The 25,405-nt window shown below is 36.0% G+C and overlaps 1 protein-coding gene across 6 annotated transcripts in view; it reads right to left on the bottom strand.

Annotated features, from left to right (window-relative positions):
* Positions 1 to 25,405, bottom strand: part of DGKB (diacylglycerol kinase beta) — a 332,216-nt gene that overhangs the window by 66,290 nt on the left and 240,521 nt on the right. For all 6 annotated transcript variants that reach the window (XM_066553994.1, XM_066554001.1, XM_066554026.1 and 3 more), the window contains 2 exons: positions 15,628 to 15,718; positions 9,853 to 10,048 (listed from right to left, as the gene is read on the bottom strand). In XM_066553994.1, coding sequence (XP_066410091.1) covers positions 9,853 to 10,048; positions 15,628 to 15,718 — 287 coding nt within the window. The remainder of the gene's footprint in view (positions 1 to 9,852; positions 10,049 to 15,627; positions 15,719 to 25,405) is intronic.

The following is a 25,405-nucleotide window of genomic DNA, read 5'->3' on the forward strand; positions in this document are numbered from 1 at the left end:
GCTCTTATAAACAACCTGGTGGTTCACTGGCAATGCTCAACAGTGTCAGGAGGGAGGTTATGATTTAAAGGCAGCAGGTAAAAAATTGAGCAGGTCACAGAGATGACATTGTTTGACCAAACCTCCTCTCCTCTAATTTTAGTATCGTCAGCACAAGTGCACAGAATCACCATATTCACACTTGGTTTCCACACTATGTGACTGAAAGAATGCCACTATCAAACAGCTCTTTTTGTTGGTCCTTTTCCTGTACAGCATTCTGCTAATAGTATATTTACTAGATGACTACAGTTACAAGAAAACAAATGGAAAAAGAAGGAGAAAGAGGAAATCTTTAAATTGATTTTAACAGCAAGTATGGAAAACCCCACCCAAAGCCCTATCTCCTTGCAGAGTAATTAGGCACTAGTAAAATACTTGCGTGACTCCAATATATATTTATAGGTACTTGTATTTGACTACTTTGATTAATACAAGCCTTTGCAGAGTGAAGGAGAAAACCCCACCACTAAGAGAAAAAATTCAGTCTTTTTAATATAACAAACTGAATCTCACACTTCTGTCATATTACACTCTAAACACTAATTTCCTCTTGTAAATTCTACTTCTACCTCTAGTAAGTAATGCAAGTGTACATACACACAACCTGAGACCTTACCAGGTTCTTAATATCAATATTTTTAAAATATTTTACATATATTTTTATCAGTAATATTAATGTGTGCATTAACTGAAGCTGTCTCTCCTGTTGTTACTCAAAATAAAATTGCTGTCAATCTGACACCTTTTGCAGACACTCAAGGAACTTGAAATTTTCTATTAACAAGTAATAGAAAACTAAAACGGATCAGAGGATATGATTATGTGTTACAGCAGCCAAAAACGATCTGCTAGGCTATTCTATTTTTATTTCTGTATCTTTAATCTAAAAGATTCCGGCACCTGGGGCAGGGTTAAATGAGCAAACAATCTGAGTAATATGCTATCAGTATTCCTAGGGAATGCTTGTCTGCCATTACACAAATTGAGTACTGCAAAATATTGAAGCTTTTCATACAAAGGTCACAATATAAAAACAGATCTTTGGCATCAAAAATTTCCTACTGTTAATCTAAGGCATAAATGCAACTATGCAAGTATCAATCACAAGTAAAGAGAGCCTGAAGGGGTTAAGCCTGTGTCGGTCTTAAATTCATGGAACCTTTCTACTTAATTTTAAACATTTTCCATGTGCTTGCAATGTTTTCTAATAACAGGCCAATTCCTTCACTCACACAGGAATCTAAATTACAATAATCATATGCATTCCTCCCCCCAAGAAAGGAAACACCTGTTGTAGTTGGTTAATTGCTGACTTTTTGTAAGCTTTCAAAAGAAAACTAACATATACAAATAATTTATACCTGAAAAACCTCAGAAGCAGAGAAGCACATGAATTTTAAAACTGATATGAAACTCATGTGTTGAGGTAGTAACAGATGTTTTCACTTTGTTAATTAAAGAAAAACTCTGTATCATAGCATCATAATAGAATATGGTTATTTTATAACTAAGATGGGGCTACTTTCTGTTCCCTTTCACTTCTGCAATAATTGTTATTCATGCCAATATACAGCATGAGAAAATAAAAATTAAGCCCTAATAAGAATGACATTTAAAAAAAGAGTATGTGTACCTAAATCAATATACAATGTAGAAGATATATTTAATGAGGATTTTAAGACATTCATTCACTTGTTTCTATGGAATTCTTGGTGAATTTGAAAAAAAGGCACATATTTACACTACTACAAACCTCAAAGGGTCATTTAAATCTATCTTTTTTAAAAATACCTACACATGCAGCCATATTAGTAGTGCTAGCTTTAATCAGAGACTTGCTAATTATTTCCAGCCTTATTCTAATATACAAAAAAATGTGAAATTCTGCCCTAAGCTATGGTACTTTATTTTCATTCACATAAATCCAGTCATTTCAGTGGAATTACACTCAAAAGGAGCAAAAGGAGTTATGCCTTGTGCTAATGCTTTTATAAAAATATCTAAATTTGAGGCATGACATAGTACTTTTAAATAACAACTACTCATCTGCTATATCTGCTGTTATGCCACTAAGCTGGACAGGTTGGTTGAAACATGGTAGCAAAAGTATAGTCAGAGCAAGATCAACATGGAGGAAAGACTACAAGAAAAAGTTCAGGAAAAACAAACTTATACTTCTCCTGCCACATACAAATGAGATAGTTAGAGCTTCACATCCTGCAAGGTGTATTTTCAAATGACAGCCAAGTCTTTCCAGAGATAAATAGCAGGATAACCACTGCCTTCTGTATTAGAAATGGAAAAACAACTATAAAAAGGAAAAAAACCTGGGTAAGCTGATCAGGTTTTGCTAAAATAAGAAATGGTGTGTATTACTAAGTCTGCAACAGATAAGGGGAAAAAACTCCAACAAAATATCTTGATATTGCGTTCATGTCCCTTATCATTTATGTCTTAACTAATGGCTGTCATACAGGTAAGTGTTCATTTACCCAGGTTAATGAGGTGCAAGGCTTAGGAAGGGCTCCCAGCAAAGCCAAGTTAAGCACTGGGAATACTGTGGAACAGGTCATCTGAACCTTCCACAGACACCTGTGCCACAGCCCCTGCAGAAGGTGCACATTAGGGCACATCCTTCGTTCCAGGTCAGCCGGACCCGGGCCAAATTCACCTTGAATGCTGCAGGGGAGCCTGAGCTGCTCTAAGCAGCTGGCCCAGTATGAGAATGCACATCAGCAAGGTGATGTTTCCCCTCTAGCAGCTGAAGTGAGCCCCAGCAGAATAATGTAGTAATGCTGATAGCAGAGAACTTGGTTTGATTATTTGGATGCCACATTATTGGTGTATCCTGAAACAATAAGTAACTTCCTACTTCTTGTTGCTACTTAACATGCCATCCCTCCCACCCTCACCTTTTTTTTTGTCTGTAGGAACCAATTTACTGTGATTTTTTTTTTACAATAGCTAATTTCACCTACTGCATTTAATGTCATAGGAGTTATACATGTAAAGCCCTGTACTTAGAGATAAGATAGTCCTTTATGCCATTTTAATCAATCTTTGTCATGGGTATGTTACTTAATAGCTCTGTCTTCCTATAGAAAATGAGCAACTTAAGGGAAATGAAACTTTTCAAAGATACATTTTCCTTCTGGCAGACTGTGAAATACACCATAATTATCCTCTTTCGATGAATAACGTTTGAAAGAAAATGAACATTCTGTGCACCAAAAAGTATAATACAATGACAATCTCAACTGTCTTGTAAATAAAAGGAAATTGTTTTTCTACTATGATCTATACTGCACAGAAATATATATACATGCTTGATAAATATAAAAACAAATCAGACTATCAAGCTATTTTTTAAGGTCCTATTAATTTCTAATAACAATAAACTCAGTATTTCACAGCCAAAAGGCATTGTATGTATATTTCTGAAAGATTAAAACTGTGTTATGAATTATGGGCTCCATCCTGCACACTGATGGAACTACTTGTATGAGTAAAGCTTGGACAGAACACAGCCTCTTTCAAACAGAAGAGAGAGAAAGATAATGGCCCCCTAAAGCTTAATTGCTGGAGGTGGGGGTATAGGGGTTAGTGGGGGTGGAAGAGAAAACAGGAAAAGGCCTTTTCAATAGCATAATAAAATCATGACATGCCAGCCCACATTCCATTCAATAGCATAATAAAATCATGACATTCCAGCCCCTATTTTCATATTAGGAAAACTGTACTATCCTTAACAGCTTGGTAAATGTTTGAACAGAGACCTTACAAACTAATCGTGCTATGCACAATTTAACTGAACAGTTAAACAAAATGCCATTTAGCCCTTTTTGATATCTGAATATGTCATTCCAGAGTATGAAGCAAAAATAAGAAGCCAAGGTCACACAATCTTCACATTAGCTAATATGAAGCAAAAAAATTTCAATACTAACATTTCCCTCAGTCAGCCAAAATCCAAGTTTTGAGTTAGGAAAATTACAGCTAAATTTGTTACTTTAGGAAAACTGTGATGTCTATGTCCTACATCCTTTGGTTTTTAATTTTTTTTTCCTTCTCTCTTTCCCTCTCTCCCCCCCCCCCCCCCCCCCAATCTCCTCCCCAAAGCACTGCCTCCAGAGATAAGACGCTACTTCTTAGTGGTAACACATCACAGTTCAAGTATTTGATGAACTGTCACCACAAGCGGAACATACAGAAATTCATCTCACCATCTAGTTGGCAGGAAGGAAGGGGTCCAACCCAACCTATTCCTTAGGTTCCTACTTAACGGGAAAGAGAGTCACCTGCAGTGAGCATTTTATTCTGCCTACCTGAGATACTTACTTGAATGCAGGATAAACACTCTTTGCCTGAGGTGACTCTACCTACTGGCAATAGGGTTGGTATTTTAGACACTGAAGTTAATGCCACACTAACTTTACTAGCCTCCACAATTATTTCATTTACTGTAAACAACACACACTCCCAAAATAGTTACAAAAATTCGACACAGAAATATGTTCCCTTTAGTTAAGTTTCAGAATAGATGTGGAACATGAGTGGACAAGAAAAAGAAATACTGTTTGAATAAATTTATTTTTTTTTTCTAATGCTTAGACTAATGTTTAAAGTTGAATATCTTAACATAGACTAGCTATGAAATAGCTCTAATTAGCTTTTTTTTCTCTGTGGTAAGGTGCTAATGTCTATGTTGTAAAAAGCTGTCTAAACAAGATACCAAGTAAGGGCTATTACCTTATGTAGCCATGACATTGTCAATAACATTTAATAAAAATATTATTATAGAGAGTTCATTATGCATGCCTTACCACGTCAAAAATACCTAAATGTCTACCAATAATGAGTATACACTGTGTATATTTAGTGTGTATATTACACAGACTGTGTATATAGTATACAGTTTCAACTTTTTCAACAAGGAAAGGTCACCTAGCCAGAGTACAGGTTATGGAAGATCTCCATAAATTAAATTAGACAGCTAGCTCATGAAGTTATAAGCTGTTTAGGGAACATGTCAGGAATCCCCTATCTATAGGGAAGAGTCTCTCTCCCTGTAGAGTGGAATTTGACACCTAATAAGAAAGGTATTTTCTATTCTCTTAATATTTATGGATATTTTGAAGTGTTTTAAGGCCTTCACAGTCTCTGCATCTCTTGAACTGCTTTTAACTGCAGTGAAGTGCCTGCATACACATTATTCCATTTCCAAAGCTTCTGCATTTCCATTCAGAAAGTCATAATGCAGTTATTAAAAGAGATTTCCACACAGAGTTATTGAATCATATTGGTAAGCTTGGTTTATGCCTAGGTGCTGTGATATGAATGCACATTGTCTTGAATTCATCTAATAGTCTGTGGAGTGACAGCCCCTTGTAGCTCTTAACAAGGTGCACAGATCAACTTGGTAAGGACTTGGTTAAGTATCAGTGCCTGGTGATGTACAAAATAAATATGAAAAAAGTATTTCACTGAAATATTTATAGTCTAAAGGTTTCATAATATGTATTGTCTTCAAGCATGAGTCCACTGAGCTGAGTGGAACCACTCGTGCAAAAACAAGTTACATATATTTCTGCCATTAAATCTGAAGAGACTTTAAAAGAGATTTCATTTTGGAATAGGGCTCTAACAGAACTTCAACAATGAAATCAAAGCATAACAACTTCCACCCCAAGGGAAACTTGATTTAACAAAAAGTTTACTGGAGAGATTAAAAAAAACCCAAACCCTCCTTTTTGTCACAAAAGGTTTCAAAATTTTATTTAGAATTTCTGTGAGGAAGAAAACAGTTTAACACTTGACATAAGGGGTATGTATTTTTCATGCAAGACATGTTGTCATAATTTAACTTGTTTTAGATGCAATTTGCAACCAAGTAGTGTACTTATTTGCATTTATGTTTCTCAACTCATAGTTTTGTTTCTATGCAATATGTTAATCTTTTCAAACTACTGACTTTTGGCATTTATCAATATCTGTGAATATCCAAAAAGAAGTCCTACCTAAATAATGGGTAGTTCACAGTAATATCTAAAATCTGTAAATGGCCTGTGGATAGATGCATCACAGATATGTACATACTAGAAGATTTTTAATAAAACAACATTTGGAAACATTGCTAGTGTGAGATTCATAATGTCAAAACACTAAGTCATCTACTTTCACAAACTGTCACATATACCTGTAGTTGTATTTTTTCCAAATGCATTAACATTTTACAATAGAAATTGTACTGATAAATTAGAAATTAAAATTAAATTAAATCATAAAACTCACATGAGTTTTACCCTAATAAAATGTGATGAAAGACCCTCTCTACTTCTGCACAGGAGCTGAAATGAAATCTGTAGTACTTTTTCCACTAACAGGGATTATGATAGTACTTAGTATGCTACAGCTAAATATGTTTGTTTTTTTCCAATTAGTAATAAGCTAATCAGACAAATACATTTTCATACATGTTTTATATTAAAATATTACTAGTTAGAAATGCAATACACAGGCACACATATGCTATGACTGCTGACTGTTTTTCTTTAGCATACATGCACAAACCCCTAATAGATAAGCAGGGAATGTTTTTAAGTAGTGCATATTTTAAACCACTCAATTTCAATACATGGTTTTTCAGACAACATGCACATAATCACATTGTTTCCTAAGCAGACACCCATTTGATTACTTAAAGTGCAAATTGTGGTCTGGCTATGGTGTGTGCAGAGGAGGATAATGGGAAGGGCAAGGAAAAGACAAGCCTTTTTACATCAACAGGTGGCAACGCTAAACAGGAAAGAAAAGAAAGAGGGGAGTGGGCTCAGAGAAATATACCTTCCCTGCATTGTGCAGATACCTAAGAAAGAAAAAAGATTTGGCAGAAATTTGACCCTCTTTCTTGCAGTGATGATCATGTTGTATGTACATGGCTTGCACACAAGAGCATGGGAAGATAGCAGCAGGACCTCATGGAGGTTTCTTGGGCAGTTTGAGAAGTTCTCCTTGGGACGGCTCAACATGCTCCAGGGCAACAAACTACCCTGAGTGAGGAGACAGCTTCCAATCATCCATGCAAGTACCCCACCTAAGCCTTCAGAGTCCTAACCTTCAATTCATGTATTTATGGTCAAGTTATCCAACGAGAAAAGCAGAGACAAGAATACAGATTGATACACAGTTGTACTGTAATTGAAAAAGTCTAAAAGTAAATGTGCATACTATTTAGAAGTCCCATAAAAAAAACTTAGATGTAAAAAAACCAAATAAAATTCAACACCAAAATCTGATATATATATATTTATACATACACATATATAGGTATCCATAGAAAAACATGAGGATTGATTGCTCTCTCCTAGGAAGTGCAGTGCTTAGTTGTCAAGTGATTAGATGCTTTACTTGGACATAAAAATAACTACAAGGATGTTTATTCAGAATAAGTTAATAAACAGAAGTTAACAAGCAAGTATGTATTTATCATGGTTCTCAACACAGCAATACCTATCTCTGCACCAGGTATTAATAGCTTACAAAATGTTTTTTTCAAACTAAAGAGTACAATGTGCCAAAAATACACAGAGCCTAAGAAAATAATTAGCTAGTGAAAAAATCATAACATTTTCAAGTGAGAGTCAGTTCTTTCCCCAGTGAGTAGATTCAGATTCATCAAAACCATTTGAGAAGCGTAGACATAAAATTGATTGAATTCCATTATTCAGCAATAATCTTGAATTCTGAGTTGAAGAAGCACATTCAGACTAAAAATCTATCTTAGCTAGTAGAAATTAGTGACTGTTCTTTGCAGTTTAAGATAGGAGTGGGCCCATTAAGCTAATCAGATGGTTCTGACATGTTCACCTTCATTTCTGAGTTTTCACTACCTTCATTTTTGAGTTTTACTTTGGGTTGTTTTAACCTGGTTTCATGGACTAAATATGCACTTGCAGTAGAGCATATAGCTCTATCCATCCCCACACACCTCACACCTTTAAAAGCAATCCACTTTACATGCTCAAGACTGCTCAGTGTTGCAAATTGGAACTAAATAAATATGGACCACTCTGAAAGCCAAGAAGGATTTCACTCCTGCTCAGCACTGGAATGCTAGTGAAGCTGCAAACAATAATACTATCTCATAGTACTCAGTGATGTGAGAGGTGATCTAGTTTTGGATATTGAGAAGTCAACCTCTGCTTTAAAACTGCCTTTGGATAAAACTACTTCCATCCACAGTGCAAACAAAGTGATTAGGAACTAAGAATGAGAACAGTTTTTTTAAAGTAAGGTGCTTAATATCTGCATTATGAACACTTCCACAGATAACATGGGAAATTCTATTCGGTCTTTAATACTTTTATTGTAATTTTATTTTATCCTGTCCAGGAAAATGGAAATTGAGTGTTGCAATGCCCTTTTAATACATCAATTATAGTCAGTAGATTGAAATCACTGTTAAATATATATCAAAGATGCACATAATTTGAATAATTAAAGGAAGTGATAATGTCTGTTTCACTACTATCAAGAGGATAAATGTCCTGTCTCCTTGTGTTCAGGAGCAAAACAAAAGGAAAAAATTTGGTGAGCCCTTTACCCAGCAGCCTCCATCTCTTTCTTGAACATGAGGGCATAACACAGAATTGTAGCACACTAAGCAGAAGCTTAGTGCCTGGTGAGACTTTGGCTGACAAGAGTGTATCACTAAGTCATACTGAGATACTGAGAGCATACGTAAAATTGCTAGAGCTCACAAAAATTGAATGCTAGTACTTACTGCAGTCTCTAAGTCATAAAAAACTACTTTATTCCTAAACTTTTGTCATCCAGATAATTTAGCAGAATTAAAACTAAAACACATAATAATGAACAATGTTATAATAGTGACTTAAATATTACTGCTGATGAAATATAAAAATAGGATATTCAAAACTAGGAAAGGGATCCCAACAGAATAAGACAGTTAAGTCCTGATCTTTATAAAGTCTGAATAATGAGAAGCAAGAAGCTACTCTGAAGCAAAAGATAATCCTTTTTGTAGGATAAAAAGAGAAAAACAAACAAACACAACCCAAACTGTTCATTCCTTTGGTATGAAGAGAATGATGGCTTATAATCAGGCTTGTGATGTGCAGTCAAGTGTTACAATGCATAGTATTCAGATTCTCAGAGAAGAACAGCAATTGTTATTTATTATTGGTTTTGTCAAGAGTTATGTCTAATAGTAAAATTTATTGAGTAAGTGCATCTAATGACCGGGAAAGTATACGAACCCTGAAAAAAATGATCATGCCTTTGCAAGCCAACTACAGCATATGTATTCAAGGATTCATACAGCATTACAACGTAGTAACATAAAATGTATAGATAGCTTGCTCTTTTTACTCTGAAGTGATTTCCCTCACCCCTGCTGAAAGCATGTTAGAATCAGGGCACAACTATCCACAGGTAACTTAATGTCAGTTTCTTAACTGACATTAAGAAATACTGTAAATGCTCGGGAAGCACCTTCCAACTCCAAAATCTCCAACTACTCCTAGACTGAATGTCCCAGTAGCCAGCAGTGCCACATGGTGCGATTAGTCTACTTAACAGGTAGTATCTGAGGCAGGTTTGCAAGTATACAGACTGCAATTGGCAGTACATCTTTGTTTGTGCCCTTCTGGCGGTGTTTCCCACCAGAAAAGCTAAATGCACAGGAAAGGAAATACCTAAGAACTGTCTGTCCTTTTCCTTGACAAGGTCAATTATATAACCAAGTTGACATTATGGAGCCAGATAGCCTATATCAATCTGTAAGCTTACCTTGGCACACAAACTTCAATTCCTTGGCATCTATAACGGTGGTTCTTTTATCTGACCTCTTCTTTTCTGTCCGACGGTGGCTTCGTCTTTTCTTTGTCTCTCCCCAAAGATTCGATCCACCATGCATGCTTGGGATGTTTAGAATGGCAATTCCTTCCAGAGAGATATTGATTAAGTCCAGCTGAATTCCATCACACTGATTAGAAAGGAAGGGAAAAAAAAGGAAAAAAGAAAAAAGAGAGAAAGCAGGAAGAGAGAAAGAAAAATCTGAATGCTCTTTTTCTCAGATATTTTTCTTCAGCAATTTATCATTCTTAACACTGCTAATAGTTTATTCAATGTTTACACCTAAGAGATATACTTGTATCTGAAAAGGAGGTACGAGATAAGAAGTACGAGATAAGAACAGATCATTAATCAGAAGGTAAAGTAAGATTGCTGTTCAGCTTTTGATTGCCTAAGTGTGGGACCATTTGGTACTGTCTTGTTATCTGATACCTATTCACTGACCCAAGTGAAATATATTTCTAGCTTCACTACAGATATTAGCAGAAAAACATTTATACTACCAAAATTTCTTTATCAATAACTGAAATTTTTCTTGCCTTTTCCACCTAAATTTTCTGCCTTATGATTTTGCAGTGATACTTGTAATTCTTGCAACTGAGTCCCTTCCCCAACAGATGGAATACAAAGTCCCTGCAGGCAGAGAATACACAGACTTATGGAAAAGGGTCTAAGAAAGCCCCAGGAGCACAGAACAGCACACAGGTATTCGTTTCAATCCAAAGGCACAACAAGCATATCAGCATAGGGCTATGGCAGACTAGTGGCTCTTAGCAATAACCAAAATTCAGTAGAAATGGGTACAACAATTCCTGATGCAGCTGCAGCAATCCTTACCCCAGAACCTTCACGAACCAGTTCTCTAAAATATGCATCACTACTAAGGGAAAACACCGATGTGGAGCTAAAGAAGAGGCATCAGTGATCTAAAACCTTTCCAAGGCTTACTCGACACACAGAAGTAATCTTAGTCTATGGGATAGTCCCTTCAGCAATGGAATTATACCCACCTTGTGACACTAGTGTGTATTTCTCATGCTTCCTATAGCAAACCTGGACTTTAAGACATTTTATACAAGTATATTTCTATGCTAAATCTGGCTTCCAATTATAAAGGGACCATATTTTTCACTTCTGGAGAATGGCTCAGGGATCTTAACATATCAGCCTGCCCAGCATTAAACTGCAGTATTTTCTCAGGTGGTTGAACCCCAACATTTGCAAATACAGTTCACCTGAGATACATGGATGAGATGAACCTAGCTTGATAGACCTAGCCTTCACTGGCTATAATTTACTCAAGCTTAGTCCTCCTCTCTGCCAACATTAGGAAGTTCTTAACTCATATAAAATGTAGCAAAATACTGAAGAACCTCCACAGGAGAAAATAAACCACAACTTCACATTACTACAGTGGAACCTGCAGGTGGAAAGCAAAGCACCCAGTTCTACTCATTAGTTCATTGAACCAGCCAGAGTTGCCCAGGATTCATGTACTGGCACCCTGGCTAGAGATGGATTAGCTTCATTCCTCACAACACAGATAGAGCATATAGATATCCTGACAAGTCACATGGACCACAGCGTAGAGCAGCATATTTTTAAAACATTTGATCCTACTCCTGCAATGTTCTGCAGGCTTGTAGAGGATCCAGTCATCCATTTCAAATTCATTAAGGGTATTATTTTGCAATTCCAACACACAATAATAAAAAAAATCAGGGAGAAAACGGGAAAAATAATTAAGCATGCCTCAGTAGTAGTCCACTGACATCTTGCAGCTTGCTGCTCTGTGGGTCACTGGCACTTCTTCCTCTCTGCCTAAAACTTTACTGCAGCTTTGAAGAAGAAAAGCCAAGTACAACGCAAGAATAACTGCGAATAATTGTTTATTCTGAAACTTTCTGAGATCATAAAACAGAACTGTATTATAATGCACACACATCTTAATTCTTCTAAGAAGAGCACAAATCCGGAGAGAGAACAATTTCAATACTTAGATTTCCATTTCATATTTGCTCTTCAAGAATCAAATTTTAAACCTGTGGATTACATTTATACAGGGAAAACGTTAAAGTCAAAAGGCATATCTGAAAGTGAATTGGCAGTTGTGGCAACTACTATAATTCAAAGTATAACTTTTTAATAACACTTTTCTTACAAGAATAAAGGCCTAGGCTTTCACTGTTATTTTTGGAAGCAAATTTGTGGTTTTCCCCAGTATTTTATATGTATTAAATACTAAGATGATTTATTTTGCTAAAAATTCTGCTCATGTGTATGCTCACTTACTGCTATACATTCTAGATAAACAGATATTAATTTCATAATTAAAAGTAATCTTGTGTAAATACCCTGCAGGCCTCAATGAATCAAACACATACTGTGTGTCAGGCCTCCCACTGTCTTCAAGTGGAATGTACTGGCTGGATAATTAGATAGTACATATTTTTTAACCTTATTTGCATGCATATTATATCTTTTGCACACTGACAAGCAGCAGTAACAACAAAAGTCAGATTACCACAGGGAATTCCCACAAAGAAGTCTTCATTTCTTATAATTTGCAGCCTAAATTAAAATAATTTGATCTTTGACAAGGATGAAATGTCAAGCAGAAGGGGGTCCTCTACAAGCCACGGCCTGTGGCTTCTGAAATCTGCCTAATTTATGTCAGTCACTTCTTAATACATATTTAAGTATTACACGAGAAAGATGATAAATATGCAATCTGACACCTTTGGTATTTCCCTGCTGTTAATTTATAAAGGTCTGGCGTCCCCCAAACTGACTGGAATTATTTAAATAAAAGAAGAATTGTGAAATAGGATGGTGCGGGGTCTAGCTTCCATTTTCACTCAATATTGAGCACAGCAGGTAGTACACTAAGACAATTATGTGATGAGGCCTCAGAGTCCCCCAGTGATGAGCAACTTTCTGAATTAGGAAAGAAGCATTTCTTTTGTTCATAAACAGAAAAAAAGTTTGCCCTACAGGTAGCTCTGCATAGTTCTAACACATTCATATACTACAAAAACAAAACACACGTGTTCTGCTCCTTTTCTTTTTCCTTTTTGTTTCAAATAATGTAATGATGCTGTTAAAAACAAAAGCCTACTTTTAAAATGTGGAGTATGCCTACCTAGACAAAAAAGAAACACTAGCTCTTCTAACTCTTTTTTGCCTTCTTTTCTGGCCTCATTCACTTCTTAGGTATTATTGTTTATATCTTATTTTTTGTATTGATTATTTTCAGATCATCTATCTTTTGAGAAAATACATATCTATGCCTGAAAAGAACTGATATTAAGGCTTTGCTGTGAAACTAAGAGCATTATCAGGCAAGTGTACAGGAATGTTTTAAACTCCTTTCTATTACCCATTAACACCAGGTGGTATAGAAGGCTTACACTGCTCCCACTATGCTTTTACAGCATTGCAGGTATGGTCCATGCCACTTTTACACCACATCTCTCATTAGGTATCTTTCACATAGCTTTCTTTTTTTTTTTCTGAAGTGGAAATGAACTGCAAGTTCTCTAAATTGTAAAATCTTCAGCCTTGTTGACTGACACATTATTACTGAAAATGAATACTTAATTTTGTCCTAGTTTTTGTTTGTTTGTTTCATTTTGGTTTCTTTCCCTTTAGAACCTCTCCTCAACTTCTTACATCTGATTTTGAAAACAAAAATACATCTTATTCTGGATAACATAAGAATGTGGTGTCCAACTTTGTTCTGCATCTCACACAGAAAAAAACATACAGAACATGAGTAAAGAATGTATGTCAGAAAAACCAAGCTTAATTAGGTTAGAAATCAAATACAAGGCTAAACAAATATTTGCCCAGAGAACATTGGATCACTGTCTAACAACTCAGAGATACAGATCCTTAATCTTCTCAGGCTTTGTTCATTCAAAATTTGGCTGTAGAGCAAGCACATTCTTTGTGCATTTTATGTGGAGTGAAATGTGGTCTCATGCACCAACCTCCCATTTACAATGACATCCCCAAGGGGCATCAGGTTAAAAATCAAACTAAAATGCTGACAATATTCAAACAAGAAACATTAGATACAAGCATATGAGCAAGCATTGTAATTTAGTCATTGTAAATAAATACACAAATAGCCACCTCCTAATAGTTCTTGTAAACCTTGGAAACTATGCTTTTTGTTTCTAATTGTATGACTAATGGTAATGACTAGGGTAGATGAAGTGAGTATTAACAAAAGTGCCTCATATACTGGCAATGTAACACTTTTTTGGTAATAATAGTTATTGACACGAATACGTAATAATTTCACAACTGACAGCAGCACCACCACAAACTTGTATACCTACTTGTTTGCTTTGTGATGTTAACATCTAATCATTCTTTGAATGGTTAAAATAAAAAAGTTCACATGTTAATATGTATCAGGATACATATGACTTTCTCTAGATATCAGTATTTTATTGGGAAAGCCTGCTCTTCAACTTGTATTTAATCAAAAGGTACATTTAACTTGCAGTTTATTCAAATCTAATCAAACCAGGTAAGCATTTCTTCCAGTAACTAAGAAAATATTTTTCATGCTGCATTTCCTTAAACTCACGCATGTGAAGCACTCTCTTGGGAAGCAAGGGTGATTTTTTTGTTCAGTTTTTTTTCTTAAGGCTTTTGGTGGAGTTTTGTTTTATTTTTATTATATTTTAATCCAACACATGAGGAGCAGGTTTTCACTTCAAAGAGAAACGTAACAGCATAACAGGCAAGTGTGGCACTGCTGGTCTTACAGTTTCAGTCTCAGTATTCTCTACTACTGTTCTGCTATCAGGTACATGGTTCCTTCAGATCATTTTAGAATTCACCCTTCAGGAGGCTTTGACTGGACACTCATAGCTCCCACCAGACCTCTCTGAGTGCCTCATGCTACTATACAAATACCCCCCAACACATGCAGTTTCTCATTACTACTGGAAAGGAAAAGCACCATAATCCTCTTGAGAAATTATTTCATTATTTAACCTAAATTCTCAGGTTTTTATCTTCACTCATTTCTCATTTTTCATGTACTTATTCATAAACATCAGATGCCCAAACAGTTTACGTAATTCAGCCACTTATTCTAGCAGCCATCAAAGTGGCAGTGGCACATTATTTTAAATTCCCATTTTGTCTGTAAGTATCCTGTATCTTTTTAGTTAATGTTCAATGTATAATGGAAAGATGACCCCTTGTGCAGAGAGAAAAGCTATTTAATGAAGGGGAATAATTCAAAAAATACATATATTCTTTAACCTTTATTCAGGAAAGTACGTACAATTTTAGGGAATTGAGTTTTAAAGGTTATAAAACCTTGAGACCTAGAAATAATAAGATTATTTTTTTTTTATTTTAATCCTGCAGCAGCTCTCACTCCCTCCAACAGTCTTTCATTTTTCCACCTGACCTAGCCACACTCCCTATTGATTTCTAATGTTATGCTTCACCTCTTGACCTTGTCTACTGTATTAAGACTTCACTAATCATCAAACTGAACTTTGTTCCAGTGTGCAGGGCTGCACTACAAATAGACATGATAAAAATAATATTTTGGAATATAGGGTCGAAAGGATGTGCACTGCTTTGCCTTGTTGGATTCAGGCACTCTGCGCCCTTGCTCCCTGCATTTCAGCCAAACTAGTGACATTTCAAGGATAAAGGCAACAATTAGTTTCTTACTTCTATTTCTACAGATTCATGCAGCTTCTTACAGGTGGCTGAGAAAGTTTCCGAAGTGCCAAATTCAAAATACCAAAATTTGTTCTTCATTCTGAAACAAGAAAAAAAAAAGAAAAGAAAAAAAGAAAGATCTTATTCACTATCAATATGTGACAAAAGTGATCATCCTGTCTTCCACTATAAGTAATGGCAAAGGCTTGGGAACATGTGACATCCCATTTGAAATAGATGAGCTCATAATTTTCAAAGCTTAAATGTTGGTGTCAAGTTGTATGATATCCCCTAAAGGGATAACAGGAATATGTTGAACTGACAGGTTCAAATGTACCTTTGACTTTTCTTTTTCAGTGACTATCAGAATATTTTTTGTCACTTAACCAGTGACATGCCTCAGAAAAATGTATCGATTTTTATCTCATGTCTTACACCTACTATATGAGTTCTGATTCCCAGTTAACATCTTTATCCTGCAGAGTAGTAGAATGTGCAAGCAGGGCAATCCCATCATGAACAAGAGCCAAGAAAAAATGCAGTTTGCCTTAAGCTAGTTAAAAGTAAAGGCAAATGCCTATTGTAGATGATGACAGATGAAATACTAGAAGGAAATAAAAATTCCAGATCTAACAATCTTTAGATATTTTGCAGAAGGAGAGCTGTATTACCAGGTAATTCACTCATAGACACATTTAAAATGGGCAATGAGACCTGCATCTTGAAGTTCATTAAGAGGTTCCAGAGGAAAATAAAACTGGGTTAAATGCCAGTAAATTGCTTAGTTTATCATGACAGCAGGCACAATTTACACTTTTTTCTTTTTAAATACATAAAGACTGAACTTCTGTTTTAGCAGATTTATTGCATACTGTTAAATACAATCAGGACGCCAACAGCACCATTTCAAACAAGCATGTGTACTTTTTGTGAACTCCCATGAGTAATTATTATTCTGTAACAAAAAAAAGAAGCTAAACAGCCACAACAAAAGATACTGAATTAGAATTCATTATTCCTACTTATGAATCAGATATGAACACAGTTTCTCCACTTGTATAAACTGTTCTCTGACACAGGCACAGCACATTGTGCTTCTAACTTGAAAACAAGAGTCTGCATGAGCTAGAAGAATGAAACAAAAATGTAGATGACTGTAAAACATGTAAAAAGTACAAATCCTACTTTTAATTACTTCAAATTACATGTAAGAGACTACTTAATTGCTGTTAAAATCTACTTAATGACTCTTAAAATCATGAAGTAAGCAGAGGTATTGCAGTACTGGCCATTTCCAAAAACCTGTTTGTATAAGAGCCAGCAACTCCTGGGTGCAGCATCAGAAGGATGTAAAGATGTCCAACCTGGCAGCCTACACAGAGTTGGGAAGAGAAGAGAGTAATAAGGAAATGACATGCTTCCGATGGAAAAAATTACAGGAATTTCCAAAGGTTTTTACACAGACAATCTGAAAATATTTGGAAACTATTTTTGAGAACTTTCTCTCAGATAAATGGCATCTTATCAAAGGAGCTCTAACAACCAGAAGGGCTCTGGCCCGATTCAGGTCCAGATTTCTCAAGTCTATGAATGGAAGTGATCCAACTATGTTCCTCCTTTACCTGCATTTAGCTAGCACACTGCCATACCAACCTGGGATCAAGTGATTTATTTATACCAACATATATGAAGAAATTTAGAAACCTTTTGTTTCTTTTTGTTTCTTTTTTGTTTCTTTTGTTTCTTTTGTTTCCAAAGAAATGTGAACTAAGTCTTGAATTTCCATTGGGTGCCTTTGGAAAATATGGATGCCTCTATTTTCCCACTACTTTCTACATAGGGATGATCAATAACAAAAACAAACAAACAAAAAACCTGCAACCAACCAACCAAAAAATAAACAACCCCCTCATACCAAACTAAAAGCCCAAACCAAACAAACAAGCCACCAAAAAAACCCCCACCAAAATCCCCAAACAAAAAACCTCAAAAAACCAAGACCAACAAAACCTTGATGTAAATATTCATAACATTACTTTGTAATGTCTTTTGATCCTATTATTAAGATAAAAAAGCCTATATATCTTCTCTTTATAATCTTTCTTTTTCCTATTCAGTTACTTTTACCCCAAATGAAGAATCTTTTCTTCTTCCTTATTTAAAAGACTGCTTTAAATTGACTCACTTATTAGCACTCTATATAAAAAACTCTTTGACTTACACAAAGTTAAAAGAGACATATATTTTTTGAGTCATTCAGAACATACTGTGCAAATTCAGGTATTTTGAGCTCAGCCACACAAAAACCCAGCACTGTCAATGCACTCAAGGATTACTAGAAAATTTACATCTATAAATCTAAATTTTGTAGAATCTTATAACTGAAGATTAAGTAAATATTTCAGATGAGATTTTGATTTCTGGTAATTTAAATATAACCTATAAGAGTCTATCAAGCCAAAAACTGTTTGGTGAGCCTGTTCTCCATTCTCTAGTCGACTGTCTGTTTTTAAGCATAGAGAGATAACTTACTTGACAGCTTTTCAAATGCAAAGATAGATGTAGATACAAATAATTTTGTGCTTCATTTTCAAATAATGTACCAATTTCCTTTACAAGCCATGAAATAGATTAAATTTTGTGGTTTTATTCAAATGCACTGTATCTTTTATTGAACAGAGGATTGTATTACTTTTCATAGAGATACAAAATGGAGTTAAACAAAGAACTCCAGAGAAATTATACTGAATTTTTTTTAGCAAGACAAGTCTTATTATTCTAGTAAATATTACAATTTTTCTAATAATTAAAAACCCCCAACCTCTAGTTCATATCTTCCACTTGCATTCCTCTTTCAAAGAGGTAAAGCTCATCTGCTTATCAATATAGTAGCAAAAAGAAGATTAATGAACTATTCTCATGGTCACTCTAATTTCTTCCACAATTAAAGTAAATTTTAGATTGCTAAACAAATACATATTTAATGACAATTTTGCCACATTAAAACTGTATGAAACTGAATCACAGGCTGCTGTCATGTATATTTTCTCTCTCCCAGAGGAAATGATTTAGATTTTCCTCAGCTTTTAAAAGGAGATAACCAAAAATAAGTTCGAAGTCTGCTCCTTCTTTCCAACTGGTTTTGCTGGAATAGGAAAGGGAATAGATTATTCTACAAGAAAGAATTTGGTTTTTTGGGGTTTTTTCACATGCTTTGATCTAAACTTTGAAAGACTTTAAATTTAAATAAAACGTCAATCATTATTAAAGCCTGACCTATCTTGCTATTGTATTACAGTATGTCAAAATATACAGCCTACAGGTGTAGGAAGGACAAAACAAAACTGTACTTCAAGAACCTAAACACCTTCTATGCTGCCAGTGTTCCACGTTTTCAAGTATTGGTCAATGTTCTGATAAGTGGAATGATCATTAACAGTGATGAAATAAATTTGCACAACAGCTGTGGGAGACTGAAATGTTAATGGTTAATGATTCATGCAATTGGCCATTTGCAAAAGCAGCAGGTGCTTTGCTGAGGCCAGGTTTGCATCCCCCAACCAAAGGGCAGGAGGAGAGGTTTTGGGTGTGTAGTGGTGAAACCTAAGAACAGCACAGGTGCAGAGGGGGTGAGCACTAGAGGAGGACCACAACAAACCCTTCTGTTTAGCAACAAGCTGGGGTTTGAGCCAAGTAAGGGAAGAGGCTGGTAAGAAGATCTTGCTGTATGGGATAATGCTTTTTATCATGCCCATGTCCTCAGTTACATAACTTGCTCAGACATAAAACTCTGGTCATGGCGAAGTACCAGGACAGTTCTGAAGGTATTTGTTCCTTCTGGAATAACTGGCTAAACCAAGTGGATGTGAGAAGGAGCTGTAATGTCTTAGAAGATATCATAAACCATCAAATATCCCCAAAGTGCCCCCAGACTCCTTTCTTGGGCCTTCCACCAGAGGACTGAACATGATCCACAGTGTTTCCACAGACAGTGTCAAACTCCCACCCCAGGAGAGGTACCTTATGTTCCTACCTGAAACTGAGCATGTATCAACCCACTGAACTATATGTTTCAGGGGCTTCCTCACCCCTGACAGATCAAGACTGTGGACATCACTTCAATAAAGCAACAATCAAATCTCATCACTGGATCCATGGGTGGTAGTATCCATGTATACATAAACAATGGTCATTCCATGTCATTTCACTCTGATCTAACCAAGGGATCTGTTAACAAGAACCTCAGTTATTCTCACCTTCAGGGGTAGGTCCTAATAACATTATAAAAGGGCTAATACTGCCATTCCTTACAGTATTTCTATGCTGTGGATAAATATCAGACTTAGAAACTTAGATATGTTTCTTGGGAAAGTTCAGACTAATATTTGGTAATCAAGGCAAAATAATCAAAATAGTCTGTGATATGGGTTTGCTCCATTATCAGTTAATCAGAAACCCCCCTACTGCTAAAACTATTTTATATAACCTTTCTGATTAAGCAATTACAAGGCATGTCATTGAAAAATTGTCCTGTATCTAAATATGGAAATAGTAAATACTTTATTCAACACCTGAAGAGCATCTATACTTCACTGCAGTATGAACACTGTCAGAACATGTGGAACAATAGATCAGTTATGGGCTGCTAATAAAAGGTCACAATAAAAGGAGTACCTTTAACTTCAGTAACAAATTCTTATTCTGGCATTTACGGTCTTCACTTGGGGCAAGGGCTTATTGCTACATTTGCAAGTTTGTCACGCTTTCTACCACATCCTATTTACACTTCTTATATTTACTGTTTATATTTATTTTATTTATTTGCACTTTATGCAGTGTCAAGCTTCAATGACTTCAGCTAAAATTTCTGCATCAGAAAATTTATTTTATTTTTGTAAAATGTCAGCTGAAATACTTTGACCATTTTTGAAAACAACTGGATTAAAAACATGTATAATTGCTTATATTAGGAGTGTTTGATAACAAAACACTTTGAACTGTTTTAATAGAGCTACACTTTCTGAGCAGAGATTTAAAACTTAGCATGAGAACGGCCTTGCATCAAGAATATCCCTCTAGCCATCTGCATGAAAATAAATACAGAATTTAATCATATTATGACCACCTGGAAATAGACTCTGGGAAGGCTTATTTTGCTATATTCTTTGGCAGAGAAACAACTAATTTTTGTCTCCAGTTCTGTCAACTTTTATCCTTTAATCTATACTAGAGATTTTTTTACCCAGGAAAGTACTAGAATTCTTCAGTCTTCCAAGGTAAATTCCTTGAAAAGTCCACTGCCAGGAAGTAACCTCTAATACAAATCTGTGTAAGAATGTCTGCTCATGGACAAGCAAAACTTTAATTCCTCCAGAAAGTATATTTTTCCTCAAAATATAATCTCTTAGCTCTGCTTTCCAAAAATACCTTTTTAAAGACTATTCCACCTTTGTTGCAAAAGTACTGTTTCTTTGTCAGTGAGTGTCAAGAGTTGATTCTCAATCTCTATCATAAACTCATAGAATTTTCAGCATAAAACTCCCATTCTAACAGCAGCATTCATGAACAACAATGTACAGAATGTAATGAATTTAAAAAAGAAAATTCTATGGCAGAAAAAAAAAAAGTAGCAAAGAAACCATAAAGAGTGGATGCTTATCATCTCATCCACCACAAGTTTCGAAGGTGCTCAGAGACACAGACTCATGTTATGTATTTAAAAGGAACAGGTCTCTTTACCTTCCTTTTCTCCCTTGTTCACTCTTTTGTTCCAAGCAAATGTGGAATAATGTGTAGAACCACCTCTGCAGGGAACCAAAAATACCAGAAAAGTGTGCTGAAATGGAGGTATATTTCCACAGAGGAGAAACTGTGAGCAGTACAAAGGGAAAAAAGGAGAGGAATGAGGAAAAGATAGGAACTTAATTTTGAAATGCAGCACTGAAAAAGGTATGATGATAAAGTACAGAAGAGAAGAAAAAAAATAATCCTAAAGGAGACCTACATAAAAACACATATTTCTTAAGGTTGACAATACAGATAATAAGGTCTAAAAATGAAACTAGGAGTATAAGAAATGTCATGATGGGCAGAAAAGCTGAACATCTCTTCCAATATTTTGTCACTGACATTGGTTATTACTACCAGACACGACAGAGGATAGTATAAATTCCATGTAGTATACAGCTGGGAATAATCTAGCTCTATTATTATTTATAATTCTATCAAATTGAAAACCACTACATTCAGATTAGACACAAAGAAGTATTCTTTTATGATGAGGGTGGTGAGACACTATAACAGGATGCACAGAGAAGCTGTGGATCCCCCATTCCTGGCAGTGTTCAAGGCCTGGTTGGATGGGGCTTTGAGCAACTGGTCTAGTAGAAGGTGTTCCTGCCCATGGCAGTGGGGTCAGAACAAGAAGATCTTTAAAGGTCCCTTCCAACCCAAAACATTCTATGATTTTCATTCAATTTGTGGATACTTACACCAGAAAGAAAAATGAAAGTGATTCCCAATGTATGGGGGGAAAAAAAGTCTCTTTGGGAAAAACAAGCTCACTAAAGTGTGTCTGAAGTTGCTGATGTTGGTTTAATGAGTCCCAGCCTGCAAGACATACATCCAAGAACAAGTGACAGACTCACTCTTCTCTGAGCTGAGCTGGCTGAATGGCAGGGCCCAGACACTGATGGTGAATGGTGCCACATTCAGCCAACATCCCATCATTAGTGATGTTCCCCAGGGATCAGTGTTGGGCCTAGTCCCACCTATTACCTTTATTGATTTGGATGAGAGGCTTGAGAATACCATTAGCAAATCAGCAGACAACACCAAGCTGGGTTGCTGTTCTGATCTGCTGGAGTGCAGGAAGGCTCTACAGAGGGACCTGGACAGACTGGACTGATGGGCCAAGACCAACAGTGTGAGGCTCAACAAGACCAAGAGCCAGGTCCTTCACTTTGGCCATGACAACCCCATGCAGTGCAACAGCCTGGGGGCAGAATTGCCAGAAAATGGCCCAGCAGAAAAGGACCTGGGGCTGCTGGTCAACAGTTGCTGAACAAGTGTGGCTGAATGCAGCCGCTGAATGCAGTGTGCCCAGGTGGCCAAGAAGGCCAAAGGCATCTTGCCCGTATCAGGAGCAACGTGGCCAACAGGAGCAGGGATGAAATTCTTGCCCTGTACTCAGTACTGGTGAGACCACACCTCAGATGCTGTGTCCAGCTCTGGGCCCCTCAAGTCAGGAAGGACATTGAGGAGCAAGTCCAGGGAAAGGCAACAAAGCTATGAAGGGTTTGGAACACAAGTTGTGAGAGGAGTAGCTGAGGGAGCTGGGGTTGTTTAGCGTGGAGCAAAGAAGGCTTAGGGGAGACCTTATTGCTTTCCACACTGCCTGAAAGGAGGGTGTAGCTGGGCGGTGGGGGAAAGGGGGTTCAGTGTCTTTTCCCAGGCAACAAGTAACAGGACAAGAGGACCTCTGTCAAGCTGTTGGACATTAGGGAGAATTTCTTCACAGAATGGGTGATTAAGGAATGACTGGACATGGCATTTAGTACCATGTCCTAGCTTGGTCATAAGTTGGACTTGATAATCTGATTATCTCAGAGATATTTTACAAACTAATTCATTCTGTGAAGTAAAAATTTATGGCATATTATATATCATAGAGATTGCACTTTGTATTTCTGGTGATAGAAATATCTGTATACATTGGATATTATTGAATTACATACTCAATACAATGAGTATGTATAAAATGAATAAAATTTCAGTTGCTAAAAGATATTCAATGTTTTCTAAAATTCAATATAATATTTTTACCAGGTCTCTCACAGTAGTTTTAAACAGACAACATATTTTCCATCTTTTCTCACAGTTCATAAATCTATTATCTAGGTAATTTTATACTTAGGTAAAAATGATTTCATTGCAGCACATAATATATATTAATAAGAATGTATGACTTTTTCTAATGTTCTTTTCTTTCTACTTCTGTCTTAACAATCATATAATTCCTGTTCTTCTTTATAATGAATCATACGCAAAGGTAAGGAAATAGCCAGTGGAGATGCACATCCATAAGAGATTTATGTGTGACTGGCATGATTTTAATAGAGACATCTTTGTCAATTTTTTTCCTTTTTCCATTATCAACTGTACTTCTGGCAAATCTAAGTGTTAATCTCCTATGGCACAGAGCATAAGCAGAGGCCATACAGATAACTGTAGAAAAGCTAAAATCATCATAGACCAGTTCTAGTTTTACACAATAAATAACATTTTCACATATCATAAAATTATACTATCCATGGTTGAAAAGCTACCCCATAAGTACTTATACCACTAAGTAATACTGTGAGATCATTTTCCCTAACATTTGTCAGTTCTACTGCTGCAAAGCTAAATTTGACTCCTTTTTCTGTTATGCTTTATAACAGTTTTGCACTGTATAACAGTTTTGTCCATGCAGCTGGGCTGCAGCCTCCACTGCCCACCTGCCTGTCCCCATTTTTCCAGTTCTTTGCCCAATTTTCTCAAAACTCTCTGCAGCTCCTTCCAGCTGTAATTTTCATCCCTTGCCCTTGTCTATTCAGTTCTGGTCCTGTCTTCAACTCTGCTCTCATATCTGGCCAAGAAACCATTCCTGGACACCTTGCTCTGACCATTTTCAGTAGTAAACTAATTCATGAAAAGTTGCAAAAGGGTCTTGCAATACTTAGTGATTGGGGTATAAAAATGTAATGACATTTAATGTGGATAAATTTCAAGGGATGCATAGAGAAAAATAGCAAAATAATTCTAATTTTATGAACAGGAATTAATTCTCAGTGATAAAGTCTAGGTTTACAAATAGCTGAATTAAACTTTCATCTCCACAGGGGCATTAATGGAGGGGGAGAAAGGAAACCACTTCTTGTCTTGGGCTACAACTATCCATTTGGATTGAAATATTTGTACAGACACTTCTGAATACCAGTCAATTCACACACTTCAGACAGGTACTGATGTTCCCAAATATCATCTGTTTTCTGTATATTTGCAGACAAAATGTGCAATGAATTCACTGGAGGCCTGTGCACTGTTTCCTGATTTTGTTGAGCTTCAGATCAGAATGTAATTTGTTCAGGTTTCTGAGAGAAACAGTAGACCAACCAGAAGTGCTCACTCTGCTAGGGTTACCACAAAAAACCAAAAAAACCAAACCAAAACAAAACAAAAAACCACAAGAGCAACACCAGGTTGATAATCATACACACAAGCCCCAATCTTATGTGCTATGAAACCTGTTGTTGTTTTATTATGATGCCTTTCTTGCATACTCTCCTTACACTTTAGACTCCAGCAGAGAACCTTATATTAACATCCATATGAAGGAATATTTTATCCTAAAATACAAGTAAAAATTTCTATATTGAAATATAAACAACACACCCTAAAAATTTTAAGATCTTTGGAGCGTGTGCTAGGTGCTATAATACAGGAGGAACTTTTGAGTTGTGCCTTAGGTTGCTTTGTGGCAATATGCAACAAGATGTTAATGAGGAAAATAAAAAGTATTCTCTCCAGAGTTACAGAAAAGTGGCTTACTCAACTGAGACTAATTACTGGAAGTTAACCTACAGCAACTGTTATGAAACCTAGATATTATAAAAAATTGTGATACCTGACTGACATAGTTTACAAGATATTTCTTCATGAAAGATGGTACTGTTTCTGGTCTGTGACAGTAATATCTGTTTTAAATATGGATTTCTGATGCTTGTTTTTGAATATATTGTTTTAA

This window comes from Molothrus aeneus, chromosome 1 (assembly GCF_037042795.1).
Source record: "Molothrus aeneus isolate 106 chromosome 1, BPBGC_Maene_1.0, whole genome shotgun sequence".
In the NCBI taxonomy this organism is placed as follows: Eukaryota; Metazoa; Chordata; class Aves; order Passeriformes; family Icteridae; genus Molothrus; species Molothrus aeneus.